The sequence below is a fragment of the Lathamus discolor genome, chromosome 15, assembly GCF_037157495.1.
Source record: "Lathamus discolor isolate bLatDis1 chromosome 15, bLatDis1.hap1, whole genome shotgun sequence".
Lineage (NCBI taxonomy): Eukaryota > Metazoa > Chordata > Aves > Psittaciformes > Psittacidae > Lathamus > Lathamus discolor.
Window position 1 is genome coordinate 11243284 of NC_088898.1, and position 22688 is coordinate 11265971.

General features: G+C 57.8%; 2 protein-coding genes and 1 long non-coding RNA gene across 5 annotated transcripts in view; all 3 read left to right on the forward strand.

Annotated features, from left to right (window-relative positions):
* The first annotated feature begins 4477 nt into the window (after positions 1–4477).
* LOC136022337 (uncharacterized) lies at positions 4478–11060 on the forward strand. The gene is made up of 3 exons (XR_010616135.1): positions 4478–4742; positions 9788–9856; positions 10791–11060. It is a non-coding gene; the product is annotated as an uncharacterized LOC136022337 (long non-coding RNA).
* Positions 11061–14069: 3009 nt separating this feature from the next.
* On the forward strand, positions 14070–19873 carry AMBP (alpha-1-microglobulin/bikunin precursor). Of its 2 annotated transcripts, none has more exons than XM_065695742.1 (10): positions 14070–14274; positions 14705–14847; positions 15183–15259; positions 15741–15854; positions 16236–16337; positions 16872–16909; positions 17950–18028; positions 18117–18311; positions 18425–18601; positions 19755–19873. In XM_065695742.1, the coding sequence occupies exons 1-10, from the start codon at positions 14167–14169 to the stop codon at positions 19784–19786; spliced, it is 1065 nt and encodes a 354-aa protein (XP_065551814.1). In that variant the 5' UTR covers positions 14070–14166; the 3' UTR covers positions 19787–19873. The 2 variants fall into 2 exon arrangements, with proteins under 2 accessions (XP_065551814.1, XP_065551815.1); XM_065695743.1 differs by having other exon boundaries at positions 14072–14274; positions 18117–18284.
* A 662-nt stretch (positions 19874–20535) lies between these two features.
* The window catches only part of RABL6 (RAB, member RAS oncogene family like 6), a 54085-nt gene continuing 51932 nt past the window's right edge, over positions 20536–22688 (forward strand). For both annotated transcript variants that reach the window (XR_010616103.1, XM_065695288.1), the window contains exon 1: positions 20536–21039. Coding sequence is in view for 1 of the 2 variants with exons in the window: in XM_065695288.1 (XP_065551360.1) it covers positions 20910–21039 (130 nt within the window). In the remaining variant the exon portion in view is untranslated. The remainder of the gene's footprint in view (positions 21040–22688) is intronic.

Consider the following 22688-nt stretch of genomic DNA (forward strand, 5'->3'; position numbering starts at 1 on the left):
TTGCTATGGCACAAGAACATCCATTTGGAAAATGCGGAAGATTTCCGAAGTCTCCTCTCTCCCGCTGGTCCTTCGGCCCTGTCCATCTGCACTAAAGCCATCCGTCTCACTGTCGCCTCCCCACTCCTCCCTCTCTCGCTCCCTGCATCCCGACCATTCCCATTAAAAAAGGCAAATAGTTACCTGCTGGTTTATTTGGGTTGTGTCTTAACTATTTATCATGTCTGTATATATTTGTGGGTGAAGATTGTGAGCCTGGTTTTGTTGGAAGCTGGTGGTGAGTGTTTCAGAAATACGGTTTGGGTAATACGCCTTCTTGTTGTTGTTGTACTAGTCTTAAAACTAAAACACTTGAGTCTGCCATGATGAATTCCCATTGCACTGAATATCCCGCTTTGTCTCTGGTGGGTTCACTGCAGTTTGGTTTTGGTTTTTCTCCACTTCAGCTCTTTGAGATGATTCTTTTAAAAGCTCCAGATTTCAAGAAGCAGAAGAGAAGCAGCCCTGTCGCAAGCGCCTGCTGCCGATGCTGCCATTCCCAAGGAACTGCTTGGCCCAAGTCTTCTCTGTGAGCATGGAAGGGGGTGTCCAGCACCTCCCCTGGTGCTTCTGTGTGACAGTGACGGGGTGGGAACAAGATCTTTTCTAGCAAGGTTTTGTCGTCGTTACCAGATGGTTGCACATTTATATTATTTTTTGTTTTTATTTTGACTAAATGGATTTGCCACAAGGAAATGTCATAACATTTATGACATGGTATTAAAAGTGTATTGTAAAGCCAAGTTCTAGATGGAGTTTTTAAAAAGAAGCCTTGGTTATAAACCCAGTCTAAAGGGAGCTCTGTCCAGTGTTGTAAAGACAACATGATGTAACCCATATTTATATTTTTATAAAATACCTATTGAGACTGTGAATCTCCTGTGTGAATTGCTGGGTGAGTTGTTGAAGAAAAGTATTGTTCCTTTCCAGCCTCCTGGAGCTTTGGACACACTGAGATTTGGGGAGTCTGTACGTCGGGGACGGGGGTTTGCTCTGAAATTGTGAGTTGATGTATTTTTACATCCCTGTTGTATTTTACTGAAAAGCTGCTGCCCTTCCTAGTCCCTGGAGTTTCAATTTTCTATGCAACCCCCACCCCCACCCCCCCCCCATCTCTGTTGATCCTGAGAAATAAAAGGGATGCAGATTGATTCAAATTGAAATGAGGGTCCCCCCCGCCCCCCTTGTTGGCTCATCGTGCTGCTGACCCTTCACGCCAAAACGGGGAGTACGAGGAAAAGCAAGGAAAGAGGCAGGTGGGGGAGGCTCCTTCGGGCATGACTGGTGCCTTCCAGCAGTCGTCTTATTATTATTTTTGTAAGAAGAATATATTGCTAATGTCAGTGGAATAAGCAGACATTGAAGCTGATGCACAGATTGCTCCAGAAAGGAGTTTTTCTGTAGATTTTCCTTTAGATGCGAATACCTTTTTTAATTATGTTAATTAATGTTAAGGATTTTTAGGCTTATATTGAAGCTGTATGTGGGTCACTATATGATCATTTCTAACTGGATAAAGTCTGTACAGTACAGCATATTCCTGAGTGTATGATAGAGACGTGTAGCCCCAGAGTGCGAAATTTATAAATAAATTTTTCATTGATCTTTTTATAAAAAAAATTAAAAAGACTTTGTTTGTTTGTTCCTTCCCCCAGGGGGGTGATGCTGGGGGGGATGGGGTGTTTGACCCCCCCAGGTCCCTGGTTTGGTGCCAAATCACAGAACCGCATCCTGGTTTGTGTTGGAAGGGACCTTAAAGCTCCTCCAGCTCTGCCCCCATCACCTGAGCCGTGCTGGCACTTGGGGGACCCTGGTGGCAATCCCTGCCCTCCTTGCCCGCTGCTGTCTTGATGAGGTGAATGGTGGAGCGTGCCACGACTCACGGTGACTCATGGGGAGTTACAGTTGTGCCCAGGGGTCTGGCACAGCCCAGAGCACCAACAGCCACAGAACAGCCTTTAGCTGGGGAGTGCTGCAGGCATGGCAGTGACCCTGCAAACCCATGACGGCAAAGCTGGCCAAGGGGAAGCAGCATAGGATCACAGTCAGAGGCTGGTTTGGGTTGGAAGGGACCTCAAAGCTTATGCAGTTCCAACCCCTGCCACGAATAATCATAGAACCACAGAATCACAAACTAGTTTGGGTTGGAAGGCAACCTGTGCTGTTGCTGTTGCAGTAGAGCTGAAGCACTGCTTTTGTAACACCAATGGCATTAGATGAATATACACAATCCACAGCTATGCTGTTTGTTCTCATTTACCAAGGTCTTCTAATTCTGCACTGAATTTTATCTCTGGACATCCCCAAAGAGGAAGCGCCACTCTTTTCCCAGCCTGGCTCAGCAGAACATCCTGCAAGGACAGTGCCCTGCAGCTGTGCTGGGCGGGGAGCTGTGAGAAGCCATCCTGGGCTTCTAGTGGTAAAACATCCTAGTACCATGGGGATGGGATGGGAGAGGCACAGGATCATAGAGTCAGAGACTGGTTTGGGTTGGAAGGGACCTTAAAGCTCATCCAGCTCCAACCCCTGCCACGGGCAGGGACCCCTTCCACTGGAGCAGCTTGCTCCAAGGCCCTGTGTCCAACCTGGCCTTGAGCACTGCCAGGGATGGGGCAGCCACAGCTTCTCTGGGCACCCTGTGCCAGTGCCTCAGCACCCTCACAGGGAAGAGCTTCTGCCTAAGAGCTCATTTCAGTCTCCCCTGTTCTGTCAAGTTAAAGCCATTCCTCTTGGCCTGTCCCTACAGGCCCTTGTCAAAAATACTGATGTATCTGCTGTTCTTCTGCAGTTAAATGCATCCCCAAGGGTGATGGCTAGGGTCGATCTGGGGGCCTGGAGTGTGCAGCCTCTGCCTACGAGTGCGGGAAGCTCCCTGAGGATCTGGGGGATTGTCCTGGTTTACCTTATCCCACAGACTGGTGGAGGTGTGGTGGCTTGGATCAAACCCTGGGCTGCGGCTGTCACAGTGTGTTTGAGATGTTCCTAAAGCACTTGCTTCCCTCAAGGAGTGAGATGAGAGCTCCACAGCCAGTCCTGGGACCTCCCCATGGACCAGGACCATGGTCACGTTTGGGTCTGCAGCCCCAGCGTTTCTGGCTGAGGAACCCATGGCTCCCTGCAAACCTGCCCAGGCTCCTTGGTTCTAAGCCCTTGGGCTCTGAGGAAGAAGCTGCTTTCAGACTAATGGTGGCTTCAGCCATCTCCTGGAATGAGCATGGGTTGAGGGTCAGCATGAGCTATCCATCCCCAAAGGCCATCCATGTGGCTTGGAGCAGGCCGGTGCCCAAAAGTGGGCCGAGCCCTGCACTGCTGGAGGCTTTCCAGGCTGGATCCGGCTGCTCCGGGAAGTGGGAAGAGCAGCGGCAGCCCCGAGCCTGTGCTGGCTGAGCCCTGCCTGCAGCAAGGGCTTTGAACGCAGGATGCAGGCAGGGCTCCCACACTGGCAGCAGTGTGAGGTTTGGACATGAGGCTTTCCCTGTATCAATAATTTTGCCACCTCTGGGAATGCTGAAATCCCTGGGAAATTTGTGCCATGCTCGATTTGGCTCTGGGGTGTGGATTCCCAGGGATGCCAAGAGGGGTGTCCCCCATGGCAGTGTGGAGGAAACATGGATTAAAGGCTTTCCTTTCCAGGCTGGCCAACCTCCATCCCAGTGTGCTGAGCCCCATGCCACCTCCTGCCAGCATGGGAAAGATGGGCACGAGTCACTGCCTGGATTTAGCAGGAAAAAAACAATGATGCCAAAACTATCCCTCACAAACACTGGTGGTCCTGAGGGTCCATCACCCAGGGTCCTGCGGTAGCTGCTCACTGTGGGAGATGTGTGCATTGGGTTTTGTCCCACTTGAGCACTGGTGATGGCACCAAGGCTCCCACCATCGCAGTGCTGCCGGGTTGTACCTGCGGGTGCAGCCTCCCCTGGCCTCTGCCCCAGACTCAGGATGCTGCAGGAAGCATCATCCAGGTGCCTGCTTTGGGGTGCCACTGAGCTGGGCTCAGCTGGGCTCAGCCTGGTGGCCTCTTGCCCTTCACCGTCCCCGGGCTCCAGCCCCCACCTCAAGGATGGGTTTTTTCAAGGAAAAGCTGCATTCCTGCACACAGCCCCTCTCTGCACCGCCAGGGCCTCCGACAGCCCCTCTGCAGGGGACATGGGCTGGGTGGTGAATACAAATCACCCTGTGTCCCCCAACTCCCATATGCAATGGTCCCAGTGCTGGGGCCCTGCATGGTCCATGGCCACCCCGCTCCGCAGCTCTCCTTGTGCAGAAACCCTGTCCAAGAACTCGAGGAACTCCAAAGACTTAGGATTTTTTCCTTCTTCTTTCTTTCCTTTTCTATTTTTGTTCCAGTAAAACACAACCACTGACTCTTCTGGTGGTGTAAGCACATTCTTCTGGCATTTTTGCATGTCCCTGGCTGCGCGTTATTGTCCGCCGGCTGCATTACGTAGGTGCTGTTGTTCCAAGAGAAACCAAAGCAAGAATCTGAACTTTCAAGTGCTTCCTGCCATTGTCTTTTGCTTTTGTTTGTGCTACTGACTCCAAACCAGATGGATCGGGCTCCCCTCCGGCCGCGGGGGTGATGGGAAGTCAGCGCAGCCCGGCAAGGTTCGGCAGCTTTGTCTTCTCTTCTATTGCCCTTCATCCGTCAAGCCCAGGCAGCGGCACTGAACCAACCAACGCATATGGATGGGGGGGAGGAGGTGGGATTTTATTTGAATTTCAGGGAGCTTAACACAGTGAGTAATGAATGAGAAAGCGCCGGCGCCGGGCGAGCGGGAGGGAACGGGCTGCAATCAAATTCAGGACATTTTAAATAGCTGCTTTGTTGGCGGTTGTGTGACGGTGACAATGCCTCAGGCTTCGGGTCCAACACAGTCACCTTTTCTTCCCAAAATGAGGATCACAATCAACCTCTGTGCAGGGCTGGGGAGGAGCCGGAGCACGCTCGGCCCGGCTGCAGTGGGCACTTCTCCAGCTGCAGGTTTCACCCCTGCTCGAGGGTGGGCTCCATCCAGCAGGAGCCCCCCGGTGCAGGTCAGTGCTGAGGGGTGGCCGGGCAGGCTGCGGCTCGCAGCACCGTGGTCACAGCACATTGGACAGGGCAGGACAGCTCATGGTTTCCACCTATTTTGCTTCTGACCCAAAGCCGCTTCAGTGTTTGGTGCTGGGACCTGATGCAAAAGCTCCCAGGCTGGGGCTGGTGTTGGCTGCCCTGTTCCTGCAGCAGAGACATTTGGGGCTCTTTTTGGCATGCACACAACCTTCACATCCTGCTGTGAGGCTGGGTACGGGATTCGCATGCACTAAAATCACTGTCACTCTGCAGACCTCCATGCTCAGCGAGATGTGTCCCCCAGGGATGCTCCCAAGCACCAGCACAGAGAATGCAGGCAGCTCTCTCATTTCTACTTGGTGGCAGCAAGCATCCCAGGGAATGGCACTGCTCCATCGTGTGGACAGGAGAAACATCATCCTTCTCCTCCAGAAACCCTTCAGCTGCCACGTCCCACTGCCACCACCAGCACCCCTTCTCGGTGCCCAGCAAGGGGTGCCCAGGGAGAGGTGACCTCCAGGTCTCACACCAGCTGGGACACGGAGCTGTGGGTGCAATGTAGATTTTGGCTTCTTCATATTAGCAGGTTTCTCTTCCTGACCCTACAGAGATACTCAAGCAGGAGCTTGAGTCCAGAGGTGTGGAAAGCTGCTTGGGTGGAGGGATGGAGGGTGGCTGGGGAGGAATGGGGAAATAGAGCATGGCTGAGGATGGACAGAGGGATGGATAGAACAATGAGCAGAGTTAAAGCTGGGTGGATGACAGGCTCGGGGGTGGTTGGAACAACCGTTTTAACTGGAAAATCCTCATTCAGCTTGCATCCAAGAGCATTCTGTGGCTGGGAGCAGTCTCTGAGGCCAGGCCAAGCAGAGCAGCACCTCTGAAGTACCCTTGCGAGGTGGCAGAGCTCCCTGTGTCTGATCCAGCCCAGTATCAACCAGCTTCACCTTTATCCCGGGCAGGATGCACACAGCAGCAGCAGGGTGGGAGCTGCTAAACCCCGCCATCGGTGCCAGCCCCGCCACAGGTGGGGGGGACATGGGGAGCCTGGCACAGGGGTGCAGCAGAGGGTCCGCACAGCGCAGGGCAGGGCTGAGCCATGCACACCCCTGGCAGGAGGGGGCATGGCCAGAGGGGACATCAGCCAGGCAACAAGTGGTGGCAATGTGTTGGTAGGGCAATGTGGGGCTAAGCCTTCACCTGGGGCCTGAGCAGCACCCTGGGACTGATGGTTTGAAACACAAGGGCACAATGGGCAGACTCCCGGCTTCTAATGAATTATACAACCAAGGAAAGCCTCTGCCTGGAAACAGCATCTCTGTGGCCTCCTCTCTACCCCGGCAGTGCGCTGCAGCCTCAGTTCTCGTTTTCTCCAGCTTTAAGCACACTTCTCATCTATGCCAGCAGCAATGTTGTTTAGTACACATGGTGCAACTGCACAGACAGGCCTCTGCCAGGTTTTCTGCCTGTTTGCTTGGGAAGCTCTCACTGTGGTCACCCCTCTGCAGGCTGGGCAGGAATGCTGTGGCAGCTCCTGGGACACCTGATTTCTTCTAACTACACCTAAAAGCAGTGCTTGGGGAGCTGTGCTGGAGCTGACAGAGGTGCTGGAGGCAGTGGTTGCTGCAGCCCCAGCCTGCCCATGGAGAGCAGCCCCATGCCTTTGGATACCACCAGCTCACTGGGATCCCTCAGCCTGAGGTCACAACAGGGGGAACCCCATTCTCAGGGACTGGGGCACCCTGAATCCCAAAGCAGCCAGGCTGTGGGTGCAGGAGGGTGCTGGTACAGCTCCCACTGCCCTGTGTGTCCCCGTAAGCAGGGGGCGCAGAGCAGCCCTGGCCTCTCCCCACAGCACCAGGCTGAGGCCCTGGTCTCCCAGCACAGCCCCTGGCCAGCGGGTCCTCACATTGCACCCAGCTCACATTCACAGTGAGGTGACAGCTCCGAGCCGCCCCCATCCCCTTTTCCACTCGCTGCTCCCCCTCATTCAAAGCCTCTGTCTTTTAAAGCTATTTTTTTCCCCTCCTATTCATTTCCCGGACGCCTCTGTCCTTTTCTCTTGCCGAGCCCCTCTCCCGAGCAGCTGCTATGCTAATAAGCATGAGGCAGAAAAGGCAGCGAGCCTTTGCAGTGGCTGGGGAGGAGAGAAAGACCCCAGAGCCCTCCAAATGCTAAATAAATCCAAGGCTGGAGCAGCATCCCCGAACAAAGAGGCCTGGCCTCCCCCCTCCCCTTCCCCTCTTCCCAATTCTACCACCTTTTCACATTCAAATCCATTAAACAGCGAGCAGAAAGACCCTGGGTATTCATAGCATTGCATTAAAGAGAAAGCCCCGTGGTCCCTCTCTATCCCGGCCGGGCGGAGGGAAGGGCTCTCCATCCCCATGGGCTGGGAACCGCGGGGCTCCGGCCCCTCGGCATGGCAGGAGAAGGACAAAAGCCCCCTGGCCACCACGCAGGGACATGAGCTGCCTTTCACACGTGTGTCAGCTTTCTTCCCTGCTTGGGACACTCAGGCTCCATTGGGATGGAGCTCCTGGCCAGCTGGGACCTGCATGGGTTGGGAGAGCCGGGATGCAATGAACTGGGGATCCGCCTTTGTCTTCTGCCTAATGATACTGCTCATAGACTGTTCCTAGAATCCCAGACTGGTTTGTGTTGGAAGGGACCATAAGGCTAATACAGTTCCAGCCCCCTGCCACGGGCAGGGACACCTTCCACTAGAAGTGTATCTGCAGCAGAGTTCCCACCGACACACATAGAACGGGTTGGGTTTGAAGGGGCCTTAAAGATCATCCAGTTCCTCTTGCAGCAGTGATGGGGCAATGGGGACACAGAAATCTGAGTGTGGCAAAGGCCTAACACAGACAAACCAGAGCTCCTGGTCTTGGTGAAGGGTGAAAAGGGAGAGGAATGGCACAGCCAAGGGCCCGCGAGGTGTCAGCAGCCCCTGAGCGGGGACCAGCCACCTCTGCCTCACTGGGAAAACTGGTGCTTTCCCAACAGGACAGGTGCCTCGTGCTGGTAACGGGTGTCCCTTGTGCCAGAGTTGGTGATTTGCCACCCATTTTGCCTATTTGTCCCTAGAGTCAGAGCAGCTTTCTGGTGCAAAGACCTCAGACCCCATCCCCTGGTAAGGGATGCAGCGCTGGAGGTGAATGTATAGGTGGGCTCCATGTCAACTGTTGGGGAATAGTGAGATTCCTGAAGGGTATGGAAGGAGGAACAGACAAGCATTTTCTTATGCTGCCTTCAGGGGTGGAAATGGACACATACTTCCAGGAAGGATTTCATGATGTCCTCTGGTACAAGGTTCTGCTGAAGTCATTGGCCTCCAGGAGATGGGGCTTTTGGTACCAAATGTAGAAAAATGGTTTAAAACCATGGATTTCAGCGTGTGAGGATGGAAGCTGTTTGAGTGATGCCAGATGGACCACGAAGATTGCGATGTTGACATGCGGTGCTCAGGAGGCAGCAATGTTCAAGGCCAGGTTGGACGGAGCCTTGGGTGACATGGTTTAGTGTGAGGTGTCCCTGCCCATGGCACGGGGGTTGGAACTGCATGATCTTAAGGTCCTTTCCAACCCGAACTATTCTATGATTCTGTGATCACTGGGACCCTGCCTATGCAGCTTGGTCAGGGGGATGCGATTCAGCTCTGGCCTCAGGGTGTCCATCCAAGGTGGTGTCTGGGTTCCAGAACAGGCGGTGGGAGCAGAGGAAGGTAGTCAGCACCTTCCCCTAAGCTCTTTCTGCTTCTTGAGGTGTCCTTGCATGTCCTGCCTGGCCGTGCCCCAGGGCCTGGAGCCATCCCATCCTCTGGCCTGGGCACCTGAGGACATCACAGCTGGCACAAGGTCACTGTCTTTATGTGCCTGAGCCCTGCCCTCTGGAAGGGGATCACGGCTGTCCTGACACCTCCATGTGCTCAGCCATATCCCACCCTGCGCTCCTGCAACTGTGTTCATGCGGTCACCAGGGCTGCACCCTGACCCCTGGAGGTGCTGCACAGCTTTGGGGTGCCTGAGGGAGCAGGCCAGCGAGACATCTAGATCAGAAGATGGGGAGAGGTGGGACAACCCTCAGGAAACCTGGAATCACACTAATCACTACATGAGACGTGGGACACAGGAGCCCAGACTCCTGTTCTTTCAGGGCAGGGCCCCAGGCCTCTGTGTGTCCTTGCACGGGTGCTCCCAGCAGCATGGGATCCCTGGGGTGCTCATAGCTGATGCTTCAGGGCTGTAGGACTTTGCTGACCCACCCAGTCCTTGCTCCCCACTGCAGACCTGCAGCTTCTCAGCCTGGAAACATCTTCAGGGCCTTGCTGTGCTCCACCAGGGACGTGCTCCCCTGAGGACACAGCTCTCTGGGGTGAATGTCAGCAGGGACCTGGAGATAAGTTCAGGGACCAAGAACAAGTTCCCCTGCCCTGCCCTGTGAAGGGAACCAGCTCCAGCCTCAGAGTTCACAGGGAAGGGGAGTGTTTCCATCCCTCCCATGGGGAACTGGTGTGTACGAACACTAAAGGTTCACCCAGCACATTGATAACATAGACGGTATGGCTGTGCTTCAGCTTTGGTGGCTTGGCCTTGCCTTAGCAAAGGAGGCGTTCCTGGGAAGAGCCAGCAGGCACTGATCCTGCACCACCCTGACCGAGTGACTCGTTTCTACCTGCTCCTCACCCAGGACAAGACATGGAGAGTGCAAGAGACATGGACAGACCCAGAGCTGCCAGCGCTGCAGTCCTACTCATGGGTAAGTCCCCTTGTGTCTCCACAGGGGTTTGGTCATTGATAGGTGGCCATCACCCACCATTGCCCCTGGGGGCCCCTGCTTCCCAGTGTGCCTGAGCCCATGCTCCACCATCTCACCCTGCGCCAGCCCCATCCAAGGACCACCCTGCCCAGACCTGCCAGACACAGTGGTGGCACGGAGGGAATGGGATCAGTGGGAGGGATGAACTCCAGCCACCACACCCCATCTGCACCCAGGCTGCATGCCTGCAGGAGGTGCTGTGGTGAGCACTGAACACCAGCGATTTTGGGGGGGTGTTCTGTGAGGGTGCGTTGACAAGCAGTGGGACAGCAAGGCTGTGGCTGGGCATGCCCCAGCCCTTCTACAGGCATCCAAGGACAGGCCTAACCCTGCTGCAGGCTCCAGCCTTCCTCTGCGTGCTGAGCAGTGCCTTAAGCTCCAACCCTGCTGTATGAGACCCATTGCTCTGATGGGGAGAGGACTTTGAATGTCCCACATTGCCCCACATCGCCCCACATCACTCCTAGGCTGGTCCAAGGGATGCCCCAGCTACCTCCTCACCCCTGTGGGGCTGGCTGGGACACTGCACCCAGGGTTGGGCCTGCTGACCCCAGGGACCTGCGAGCCTATAGTGCTGCTTCCTCCACAGCAGTAGTGCCTGGGGGCACACAGCGCGGTGGGACCATACGGGCAGGTCTACCTGCAGCGGCAGGTGGGGCAAGGTCCGGGGCATCCCTCTGTGGGCCGGCCAGGGAGAAAGGTCCCTGCTTAGCAATGCAGGAATGCAGGTCGGGCTGAATGCGGCAGGGGCGGGTCTGATCTGGTGCCCCACTAAGCCCCCATTCTTTCCCAGCCGGTGCATCTTGTATTCAGGCTGCCTGCTCCTAAGCAGAGTGTCTTTAATCCTTCCCTTGTCTCCTCCATTCCCTTTCAGGCCTGTGGCCAATGGGAAGGGGATGAGCAGCTCTCTGCAGGAAGGAAATTAAAAGCGAGGAGGAGGGTAGGGAGGAGGAGAGCGCGGCGAGGGGGACTTGGAAGGGGAGACAATCCTGGAGTGGAGATGCCAGTCATCGGGGTCTCAATAGCCCCATTCACCCTGCCCAGCCACACAGAAAATCAGGGTCACCAGGATCCCTGCCCTGCCTGGAGACAACTGTTGCTTTATTCTTTTTAATTGCTGGAAAACGCAGAAAAGTTCACTTGTGTGGGGGGCTGCGGCGCGGCTGCGGCGGGGCTGCGGTGGGGCGGGGGCTGCGGTGAGGCTGCGGTGGGGGGCTGTGGTGTGGGGATACGGCGGGGCGGGAGCTGCGGCGAGGACGCGGTGGGGCTGGGGTGGGGCGGGGGCTGCTGTGGGGCTGCGGTGGGGAGGGGAATGCGGTGGGGCTTCTGTGGCAGCGATGTGCTGAGGCCGACTCGCAGGGAGCAGGGACACCACAGGCGGCAGCACATGCGGATGGAGGATGCGACCCGAGCGGTGCAGGAGCCGCGTCCAGGGCTCGGCGGAGCACGGGTGGGAACATCGTCCCCCAGGCAAGCACGGGGGTGTCACCGTGTTCTGGAGCGGAGGGGGCAGCCCCAGGGCCGGTGGCCACCCCGAGCAGGGACCGGTGCAGACACACGTGCGGGTGGGTGGGCAGGAGCCCCGGCATCGCTCGGCAGGGAGGTGCCTGGGCTGGTGCTTGTGGCAGCTCAAAGTACACGCACCCGCACAGGGACACGTGGACATCCCGACCTAGGGATGCTGACACCTCCCAGAGGGACATCTGGCAGGGGGCCGGCAAGTCCTCCATGAGGAGATGCAGGCAGCACCTGGGGTACCGCCAGGCTCTGAAGCAGGGGAGATGCCCAAGCATGGCCAAAGCCTCCAGCAGGTCTGGCAGTCCCACAAGTGCTGTGGGTGCTCACCCTCAATACAGACCCAGAGACCCCCCCCGCCACAGCTGGGATGAGGGAACTCAAGAACCTCAGGATGGGAGCAGACCCCCCAAGGGAAGGAGCAGGGAGGAGGAGAGGCAGGTTTGTGGAGCACAGAAACCCACTGCAGAGCTCAGGCATCCCATGGTGCTCCTTTGGGAACCCAGCCCATGTGCCTGCAGCCTCAGCTCCCTTCCTGGCAGCTCTTGGTTCAAAGCCATAACTGCAGCTATTTAAAACCATAACTTGACCAGCCCTGTTCAAACACTAACAGAGACCTCCCCCTGCCACAGCCTGGGCAGGCTCAGGTGGGAGCATGACCACAGCTGGGGACAAAAAGACATTTGGGAGACAAACCAGGCCATGAGTGTTCAGAGTGTTTGGAGAAGGACATCAGGGACTGCAATGATGGGACAGGGGGAAATGGTTTCAAACTGAAACAGGGGAGATTTCGGTAAGATAGAAAGAAGAAGCTCTTCCCTGTGAGGGTGCTGCGGCGCTGGCACAGGGTGCCCAGAGAAGCTGTGGCTGCCCCATCCCTGGCAGTGCTCAAGGCCAGGTTGGACGCAGGGGCTTGGAACAAGCTGCTCCAGTGGAAGGTGTCCCTGCCCTTGGCAGGTTTTGGGACTGGATGAGCTTTAAGGTCCTTTCCAACCCAAACCAGTCTGGGATGGTGCCCCTGGGCACAGCCACATGTTGTGTTCATGTGTTCAGAAGAGCGCAGCACGGGGCTGGATGTGCCCCAGGCCTGCAGCTTTCCCAGCTGTTACCCTTTGGAAGGGAGCAGCTCCCTCGGCTCTCTCTTAGCACCAACAGCGGGAGGAGAGGAGCCAAGCAGCAGCCGCGGAAGAACAGTGATGCCCGGGTCACGATCCTTCTCCCTCCCCTGCCGGGTCCCGGCACAGGACACACGTGCTCCTGGTAAAGCAGGGCCATAAAGAGGGTGTTTAGTAGAATACCCTGTACTGCTCACGCCTGCCCATCGCTGCCCTTCCCGCTGTCCATTGCTGTCCACTGCTGCCCATCGCTGCCCATCCCTGCCCGTTCCCGCTGCCCACCGCCGCCCCGGCCCTGCCGCTGGAGGACGGTCCCCCAGAGGCACAGCAGGGTCCCGCCGCCCGCCAGCAGCCCGGGGGTCATTCCTTACCGCCGGCTGCCCCCTAGCGCTGGCGGGGCGGGGGCAGCGGGACCCTGCACGGGAGGGGTCCCAGGGCGGCTTCCTGAAGGAGGTGGTTCCTGAAGGGAGCGCGGGACGGGTTAATGAGGCGGGTTAATTAAAGGGTCATTGCCCAGCGAAGCTGTGGCTGTCCCATCCTTGGCAGTGCTCAAGGCCAGGTTGGACACAGGCGCTTGGAGCAAGCTGCTCCAGTGGAAGGGGTCCCTGCCCGTGGCAGGGGTTGGGACTGGATGAGCTTTACGGTCTCTCCCAGCCCAAACCACTCTGTGATTCTACGTCTCTACTACATCCAGATTTCCTCCATGCTCCCGAGGACGCCCCAGATGTGGCAGGAAGACATGTGCGAGAAGATCCTCAGGCTGCCCCTGCCTGGACCACTGCCCTCAGCAGTGCAGCCGTCAGCCCAAGGGACCCGTGGTGGCCAGCAGAGGAGAGAAGGTGAAGGTCTGGCTGTTTCCCCCAGGCACGCTGCGGGTCCTGGCCCTTCTCTGTCAATATTGGGCTGGGGCTGACCCTGAGCACAGCTCCTGCCCTTTGCTCTGTTTGCCATCTGCTTCAGGCTGTTTGGTTTCAGTTAATCATCCAGTGAAGGTAAACAGTGTCAGGAAGGGGCAGCATGCCCCATATCTCCTGCACTGGCCAGGCCTGGGACGCTTGGCTCTGGGATGGGTGATACCCACCCAGCTCATGGGCACTGGCTGCCAGCTATGGACTCCCAGGGCAGGGGTTGCAGAAGGGAGCTCTGCTCCCTATGAACGCTGGTCAGTATTAGGCAGCCTGGGGTGAGTTCTGGGGACCCCTTGGTCCTCTCCTCTCTGCAGGGTCAGGCTGGTTTGCCAGGGCTGGAGCCACCATCCAGGCTCTTTGCAGGACACTGGGGCAGGAATGTGAATCCCAAGGCAGAACAGAGGAGACAGGCAGGTCCTGGCCCCATGTCTGGGCTATGCTGTGGTGTAGGAGGAGGTGAGGAACTCAGCCTGGCACAGTGGAAGGTTGCTCACCGTCCCTCCTGCACCCCACGCCAGCTCTCTGCACATCCCACTGTCCCAGAACACATAGCCGGGCCCTGCAGAGCTGCACCTTGCCCTCCTGCCCCCCCAGGCCAGCCTGGCCGGCCCCAGTGCCCGCAGTCTGAAGGTCACTCTGCTGTGCAGAGCACAGAATCCAGGACCCCACCAGCACGCCGAGGCTCAGCGGCATTTTGAAGCCACCGGACACAATGCTTTGGGGTCTCCTTTCCCTCCTCCTTATTGCTGTGGCCGACGGGACCCCCATCGGGGACCAGGATAAGGATATTCAAGTACAGGAAAATTTTGAGGCTGAGCGGGTAATGGCAGCTTGTGGTGCCTTTATTCTGGGGGCAGAAGGGATGGGGGAAAGCTCTATTTCGGTTTCCTCCAGCAAGAAGAGCGATATTCCTTATGCCCATGTTAGGCTGTGTGGGACAGGCACTGGCAGCATGGCCAGTCAGGGGGTGTCCTTTGGGATGTGCTCACCCCAGCAGACACCCAGGCAGGGCAGCCGGAGCCCAAGCAGCCAGGCCATGTGAATCCCATGGGATGTCAGTGACCTGCCCAGCCTGAGGGGCTGGTGCTGATCCACTTCCCATCTCCTGTGGCAGCTCTGACCTGGGCACACTGTACCATCATGCCTCCGTTATTCTCTGGGCCATAAATGTTTCAGCTGTGCAGAAAACCAAATGTCCCACCTTGGAGGGGAGGGCTCGTGGTGGAAATGTCCTGTTCTTGTCCCTGCAGATGTACGGGAAGTGGTACGATGTCGCTGTCGGCACGACCTGCAAGTGGATGAAGAACTACAAGGAGAAGTTCAGCATGGGCACACTGGTGCTGGGCCCTGGCTCCAGCACTGACCAGATCAGCACTGCCAGCACCAGGCTGCGGTAGGGGCAGTGCTTGAACCTCCCCAGTCAGGGGTGCTGCTTCTCCCAGGGGCTGGAACAGGACACAGGGTTTTCTTGCTCTGGCTGGCACCAGAGCCCTTGGAGGGGCTGGATTGGCCTCAAATACCCAATGCCTTGGGCAGGGGAATTTCAGGTGTCTAGTGCTGGCCTTGGCAGTGCTGGGGCAATGGTTGGACTTGATCTTAAAGGTCTTTTCCAACCTGATTGGTTCTGTGATTTTGTGCCATGGCCTCAGTGTCCCAGACATGATTTTCCCACAATAACCAGCAGAGATGGTCACTGCGAGCAGCTGATTGTGTTCCTGCTCCCTGCAGGCAGGGTGACTGCACACTCGTCTCAGGAGAGTACCAGAAAACCAGCATCCCTGGCAAATACACCTACTACAATCCTAGTAAGTAACTGGGGTAACTCGCTGCCGCCCTGCGGTGGGGCTGCTGATGGGAGCCAGCACCAGGCACAGCAGGGGAAGGGGTGCAGGACAGGGCTCAGGAGCCACCTCACAGTTTGGACCATTTCCAGTCAAATTATGGCATGCAGCAGAGGGAAAGAGGCTTTTCCAGCAGTGTCCCTGCATAGGCATGAGACTATGAGATGTTCCAGCAGATCCCTCCAGGCCCCAAGGCCCTGAGCTAGGGCAGGCTCTCACCAGCCACATTTCTGGAGTACTGATGGTGTCTCGGTTGTCCTCAGCCCTTGGTTTCCAATGCCCTTGACTAAGAGGCTGATGAGCCTGGATGAAGTCAGGGTGTATCAGAGGCTGTTTTCTGGAATTAGCTGCCTGGTTTCAGCCCCCAGCTCTGGGGCTGTCTTACACTGCCCCATTTCTCCCTAAGGGGCAGGAATGATGTCCCCTGTGTCTCTGTCTCCCTCAGAATGGGATGTGTCTATCCAGTCCTATGTGCTCCGTACCAACTATGAAGAGTACGCTGTCATTCTGATGAAAAAAGAAAGCAGTTTTGGGCCAAGCACAACCCTGAAGCTGTACGGTACGTCTGGTTATGGCACGTGTGGGGAAGCAGGCTCTGGGGTGCACCAGTGCAGCTCAGAAACCATCCCCAAGGGCTCCTCAGGTCTCTTGACCTTGAGGGACCTGACCATAGCTTTGGAAGTGGTGCCTTGGACCAGATCATCTTTGGCACTGCAGAGGTGGAGTCTTATGGCTCAGCTTAGAGCCACGTAACAAATGAACATCCAAACCAGCCTGTTGTTCAGGATGAAGGTGGCAACAGCTGCTTGGAAGAAACCCAGACCATGGTTAAGAATAACAGAGAGGTTGGGAAGGGCCAGGAGGCTGGTGTGCAGATCAGTGGAGGGATGGGGGGGCCCCTCCCATGCCAACCCCGCTCACAGCCTGTTCCTTTGTCCAGGGAGGAGTCCAGAGCTGCGGGAGGACCTCATTGAGGCTTTCCAGCAGCTGGCTCTGGAGATGGGCATCCCTGCAGATTCCATCTTCGTCCTGGCCAACAGAGGTAACCCACTGTAAGGCACATGCTCCTGCTGCCTCTCACCCCGGGTACTGGTGCCCTGGGCCTGCTCCTTGATGTGTGAGGATGGGTAGATGGGGGGATGGTCAGGGGGGAGGGAGGAGAGATGAGAGCTTTTGTAGGATGAGGTGGGAAGGAGATAAGGCCACATATCAGTCAGGCTTTCCAGGCAGTGGGATCCTTGCTGGGCTGTCAGTTCAATGCACCTCCAAGGCTGTGCTGGGGTTAGGGCACAGGACACCCAGGGACACTCAGCACTGCTGCCTGTGGGTGGGTGCTCCCAGGACCACAGGACCTCCCTGCTCAGCCTGCTTATCTGAAGGTGTCAGTGTGATGCAGGTGGGTGTGGGGATTTTAGGGTGGTGCTCCTGTCAGTGGGAGATGGAGAGTAGCAGGAGGGTGAGAACACTGGGGTGGAAATGGGAGGGCCCCTGTGTGTGCACAGTGCAGGACCACGGTGAGGTGAGGTTGTCAGGACCCCCCTCTCATGCTCCTTGTTTTCCCTGTCACCGGGGCCAGGTGAATGCATTCCTCAGGAGACCACAACTGCCCCACAGGTGAGTGCTGCAGTGGGACCCCCTGACATGGATCACGGCTGGGACATCCCTTCTGCGCAAGGCCCCCAGAGAGCTGGTGCCTGCGGACCAGGGTCTGTGGGCAGGACATGTTATTGGAGCAGCTGCTCCACTGCCCACCCAGGACATGCTCTTTCACCCCCACTGAAGGGCTTTGACTGTGAGGATGGTGCACAGGCAGGCTCAGGCTGCAGGCTGGGGTCATGGGGCCGGGAGGGCACCAGGGCTCATTCTCAAGCAGAAGGCAACAGCTCTTTCCTACTCTGGTATTTCTCACAGGATGAAAGATGCTGCATGCAGAGCCTCACGTCTCCCTGGGGGTGTCCCAGGCAGGCTGCAGATCCCCTCTGAAGGGCTGGGAGGCTGCTCACACTCCAATGGTCCTTCAGCTGCCATCACTCAGCACTCCCAGTATCACAGGGTTGAGTTTAGAAAGATTAGGGGAGACTGAGATGAGCTCTTAGGCAGAAGCTCTTCCCTGGGAGGGTGCTGAGGCGCTGGCACAGGGTGCCCAGAGAAGCTGTGGCTGCCCCATCCCTGGCAGTGCTCAAGGCCAGGTTGGACACAGGTGCTTGGAGCAAGCTGCTGCAGTGGAAGGGGTCCCTGCCTGTGGCAGGGGTTGGGGCTGGATGAGCTTTAATGTCCCTTCCAGCCCAAACCATTCTATGATTCTGGGGGATCATAGATGGGTCTTCTGTAGGAGAAGCAACCCATTTGACTGGAAAGCAGGTAACACACCACCTTGCATCAGCAAGAGCAGAGACATGTCCCCAGCACAAGGGAATTACTTGGGCACTTTAGTGTCTTTATCCACAACACAAGACCCTGGCCCGCACTTTGGATGAGCACAGGGCTGGAAAAGCCATGAGGTGACCCAGCATCAGTGACTGGAGACACGCTGGGAGCCAGCAGCACCCCGCAGTTCTGCCCTGGCATGGCCCATCCCTGGGGTGCAGGGGCAGTGGGGTGGGCAGCGGATCCCACAGGGGCTGACAGCAGCTCTGTCCTTCCTCCTCATGCAGCGGGCACGGAGAGCAGTCCTGCCCCCCGAGGAGGGCTCAGCCGCGGGCCCCCTGCCCCCTTACATCGGCAATAAGGAAGGTACGTGCTGAGGGAGGCGGCTCCGTCGGGAATTCCCGTGTCCCAAGTCTCGGTTTTCCGGTGCCAGCCCGTGCCGTGCCTCTCGCAGACTCGTGCCGGCTGAGCCGGGACCCCGGGCCCTGCAGCGGGATGCTCTCCCGCTTCTTCTACAACTCCTCCTCCATGGCCTGCGAGGTCTTCCTGTACGGCGGCTGCCTGGGCAACGGCAACAACTTCTACTCGGAGAAGGAGTGTCTGCAGGCGTGCCGGAGCGAGGGTGAGGCGGCAGCGCCCGTCCCGCGGGGTCAGCGTCCGTCCGTCCTGCGGGGATCAGCGCCCGTCCTGCGGGGCCGGGGAACGTGAGGGATGTGGGTGCTCAGGTGTGGGCCCTGAGCCCCTGACCCCCCTGTCCCGCAGCTGCCTGCCGGCTGCCCATCGTCCCCGGGCCCTGCCAGAAGCCAGTGACTCGATGGGCCTTTGACGCGGCCCAGGGCAAGTGCATCACGTTCAGCTACGGCGGCTGCAAAGGCAACGGGAACCAGTTCTACTCGGAGAAGGAGTGTAAAGAGTACTGCGGGGCTCCTCCTCTGGCAGGTACACCCCCCCCCCCCCCAGCCTTCACACTGCCCGTGCCCAGCACCCTACCTGCACCCTGCATCCTGCCTGCCCTGCACTGTGCTGTGCTGGGGCAGCAGCCTGCAGCTCCTTGCCTGCTCTGGGTCTGCTGAGTCTGCCTGGGGTGGGAACAAGGCTGTCCTGGATCTGGAACAGGTCTTGGGATGCGTCTGGATGGGTCTGTCTGTGACGGGTCTGTGACAGCCTTGTGCTGTGCCTGGGGTGGGTCTATCCTGGGTCAGGGGCTCTGAGGAACTGAGGAATACGGTCCTTATAGAATCCTAGACTGGTTTGTGTTGAAGGGACCTGAAAACTCATCCAGTCCCAACCCCCTGCCATGGGCAGGGACACCTTCCACTGGAGCAGCTTGCTCCAAGCCCTGTCCAGCCTCACCTTGAACACTTAAATGAATCTACAGCCAGTATCACAGAGGGGCTGCGTGCCCTGCAGACATCCCGAGTCACAACTGAATCTCAGGATGGTCTGGATAAAAGTGGGAACGGCCCTGAGCAGGCTGGGGTGCAGTGGGGAGCAGCGGAGGTGACAAACAGTGTGCAGGCAGGGGATGCCAATGAGGGAAGAGTGGCTGAAAGATTTGGGGTGGTGCAGGGACCCTGGCACCAAATAAGGCCCCAGCCTGGGTCCCTGCCTGGGTGTACCCTCGTGTGAGCCTCCAGCTCCCATCAGTACAGGGGGTTCTTTGTTGAACCTCCCTGGGACACACCGTTGACACTGCTCACCCCTTGGGTGAGTGGGCGAGCAGGTTCTCAGCAGCGGCGCAGGGAGGAGCAAGCTCAGGGGTCTTCAGCCACTGGATGAACTGGATGATGTTAAGGTCCCTTCCAGCCCTAACCATTCTGTGGCTCTGTAACCACAGCCTGTTCGCATCAGAGCAGGAGCTTGGGTTTACAGCTATCCAGAGATGGGAGATGGGGCCACAGTAGCATGTCTTAGGGCAGACCCATTAATGCCACCACAGCAGGTGATGGGACACAAAGTGACATCGCAGCACAGCACAGGGGTGCACAGAGGGTCTTGGCCAAGTGGGGAGCAGCTTCCACTGCTGACTGTCCATGGGGCGAGGAGGGGTTTGTGGGTCTGTCCATCACTCTTCACATCTCTCCACTTGCAGAGGATGAGGAGTTTCTGCATCTGTCAAACTGACGTGGGTGGAAAACAAGCTCCTGGCACCCAGCACAAGGTCCCACAGGAGACACCTCCAGCAGTAAATGTCTCTAATGTGACCAATGAGCCCAGTGTCTGTCCTCAAGCTGATGGGAGGAAGGTGGGGGTCCAGGAGGGATGGGGGATGCTGTGGGGTGGGATGTCCTCTGCTTTGTGGAGCTCCTGGGTGTTCCCTACTGAGTCTCTGCCCCTTCCTCAGGCCACTGAGGTGCTGGGGGGACAATGGGTGAGCCAAGGCACTCAGAGCATCTCCCTGAAGGGGTTCAGTCCCCCATATCCCAGGGGATGGTGAAGGGCAGCCAGGAAGGGCCTGGCAAGGGGGGAATGGTGCGCGTTCCTCCCTGAAGGGAATAACTGCTGCAGGGTCACTGTGGGACTGGGGACCGAGACACTGGCTGGGGTCCATGGGGAGGTGTGATGATCATGGGGACTGTTGCATGGGGATCTCAGAAAGGGCTTACAGGGTGTCCAAGGGTACCCTGAGGGGTTACAGGAGGAAGTTTGGGGTCATGAGGGGGAAATGGGGGTGTCCCAGGAGGGGGTTATGGGGGTCTCAAGGGGCTATAGGGGTCCCAGAAGGGGATTAGAAGTGTCTGGGGGTATCGGGCTGTGTGGCACAGGGGTTTCGCGGGGATCCCGGAAAGTCCGGGCTGGCTTCGGGCAGGTCCGTGCCCATGACACGCGCTCAGCGCTCTGCTGACCCCTGCTGGCCCCTGTCGGCCGCCGTAGCCAGCGCCGCGCGCGCCCCGTTCCCCGGCGGCGAGGCGGAAGAGGCAAGATGGCGGCGGGAGCCCCGCGGCCGGCCCCGAGCCGCGGCGCCCGGCGGGGCTGAGCCGAGCCCTCACCCCATTGCCCACCGCTCTCCCCTCCCCACAGGCCCCACAGCCCTGCGCCGGGTCATGCCCGGGTAGCGCCCGCTCCCAGCACACGGCGGGGCCCCGGTTCAGAGCACCCTCCCCTCGCTCCGGGCCGTGACGAGCCCGGGCGGCCCCTCATGGCAGGCGCAGCCTTGCCCCTGCCCTGACTGCCCCGAGCCGTGCCCTGCCCTGCCCTGCCCGGAGCAACCCCTTCCCCGCGGCGCTGCGGGAGCGGGACCGCAAAGATGTTCTCGGCCCTGAAGAAGCTGGTGGGGTCGGAGCAGGCTCCGGTCCGGGACAAGAACATCCCCGCGGGGTTGCAGTCCATGAACCAGGCGCTGCAGCGGCGCTTCGCCAAGGGCGTCCAGTACAACAGTGAGTGGCGGCCGCGTCCCGGGGTGCGCGGGGGGTGTGCGGGGTGCGCGGGCCGGGGCTGCCGCCGCTGTCCGCCCGGAGCCACGTTTGTAACTGACGGTTCAGCGCTTGGCCGCGGGGTGGGGGGAGGACGGGGCTGTGTGTGCGGGGCCCGCGGCGCAGAGGGGTCTGGGCACTGCCTGCGCGCCGCTGGCGGCGGCACAGGGCGAGCGCCTCGTAACAGCGAGTTTTGTCCATTCAGCACCAGGAGAGTCGCTGCCGGCGGTGGGGGTGACCGGCCCTGCAGCCGGGGGTGGGTGTGATTGAGCTGTAGTGGTTGCATGATAAGTGTCTGTTGAAACGCTCTGCCGTGCCAGGCCTCAGTGCAAGGCGCTGATGTATGTCTCTGTGTGCCCTTGGTACATTGTTTCATTCCATCTTTGCTGCAACTAATACATTTGCTCCTTTCTCCGGGAAATTGTTTTCCCTTCGGTGTCAAGGCCCAGGGTTGTGTTTTCCCCTTGGGGCTCAGTAAAAGTTATTTCCAATACAGTGTTTCAGGAATGCACTGCAAGTGTATGAGATACATCCCAGAGTAACAACTGTGAGGCAGTTAGTGTCATCCTTGCTGGAAGCAGAGGTAGAAGCAGAAGCGGTGGGAGATTGCTGTATCCAGGCAGGCAGTGGAGTCAGGCTGCAGAAGGCCAGGAGATTGGCAGCTGGGAAAGAGACTGATGTGTAAACGTGGCACTGAATGACTCCTGTAAAGGCACACGTGTGGAGGCGTAGGTCTTGGATCTCAGTCTGAAACAGAACATGAAGGGGGACATTAACACTTTGGAGCCTGGGGCTTTTTCTGCTTTATTTAGTATTGTCACTACTGACTGTGCTTTTGAGCTGCTGTATTGAAGCTCTGCTTTACTAGGGAGAGCATTTGGTGCCTCTGTCCGTAGCACATCTGTGAGATATGCCAGTAGTGTTCAATTTAAAACGTGAGTGTCTCAGCAGTCAGGAATGTGAGCAGAAGCACAGTGGTGCTGTAAGAGACTCGATTCCCAGTGAGAGGCAGGGGACAGAACTGTTGTGCCGTGGAACACAGCACTGCATCGTCACACAGGACCCTGCCCATCTGCTCAGTAAAGACTTGACCTGTGCAGAGGCTCTGCGCAGCCAGGACACATCCACTGGTGCCTGTTGGGGATCGGGTACCTGACACCAGGCTGTGAATTATGTAGGATGAAGGAGTTGACTCTCCATGTGGTCCAGGCACCCGGATCAGCTGCATCCTGCTGGCACAGCACTCGGCTCTGTGTGGACCAACCGCATTGACAGCCCCACATGGACATGGACCTGCAAGGCCAGAACTGCCCCAGCCAAGCTGCCAGCTGTGACTCTGCTGCTTTTGGGATTGTTACCAAAAGCTTTGTGAAAGCCATATGGTTTGTGCTCTGTGTGACCAGGATTTGTGCTCTGTGTTTCCAGGATTTGTGCTCTAGCTGCTGCTTTCCTGTCTGCAATAAAACTGCAGCCCACTGTCGCTGCCTGAGGGGAAGCTTTCCAGTCTCCATAGTAACTCTTCCCAGTTATAGGATATTTATAGGAAGTACAGGCAGGCTTATGAAAGGGCCTCAAAGCACACTCTGTAGCTGTGCCCTGGGCAGATGGGGTGG

Excerpts from the sequence above, each read along its gene's own strand:
- AMBP (XM_065695742.1), top strand. The coding sequence starts at position 14,167 with ATGCTTTGGGGTCTCCTTTCCCTCCTCCTTATTGCTGTGGCCGACGGG. Across the intron at positions 14,275-14,704 it reads AAAATTTTGAGGCTGAGCGG|ATGTACGGGAAGTGGTACGA; the intron begins GTAATGGCAGCT and ends TTGTCCCTGCAG. Across the intron at positions 14,848-15,182 it reads ACTGCCAGCACCAGGCTGCG|GCAGGGTGACTGCACACTCG; the intron begins GTAGGGGCAGTG and ends TGCTCCCTGCAG.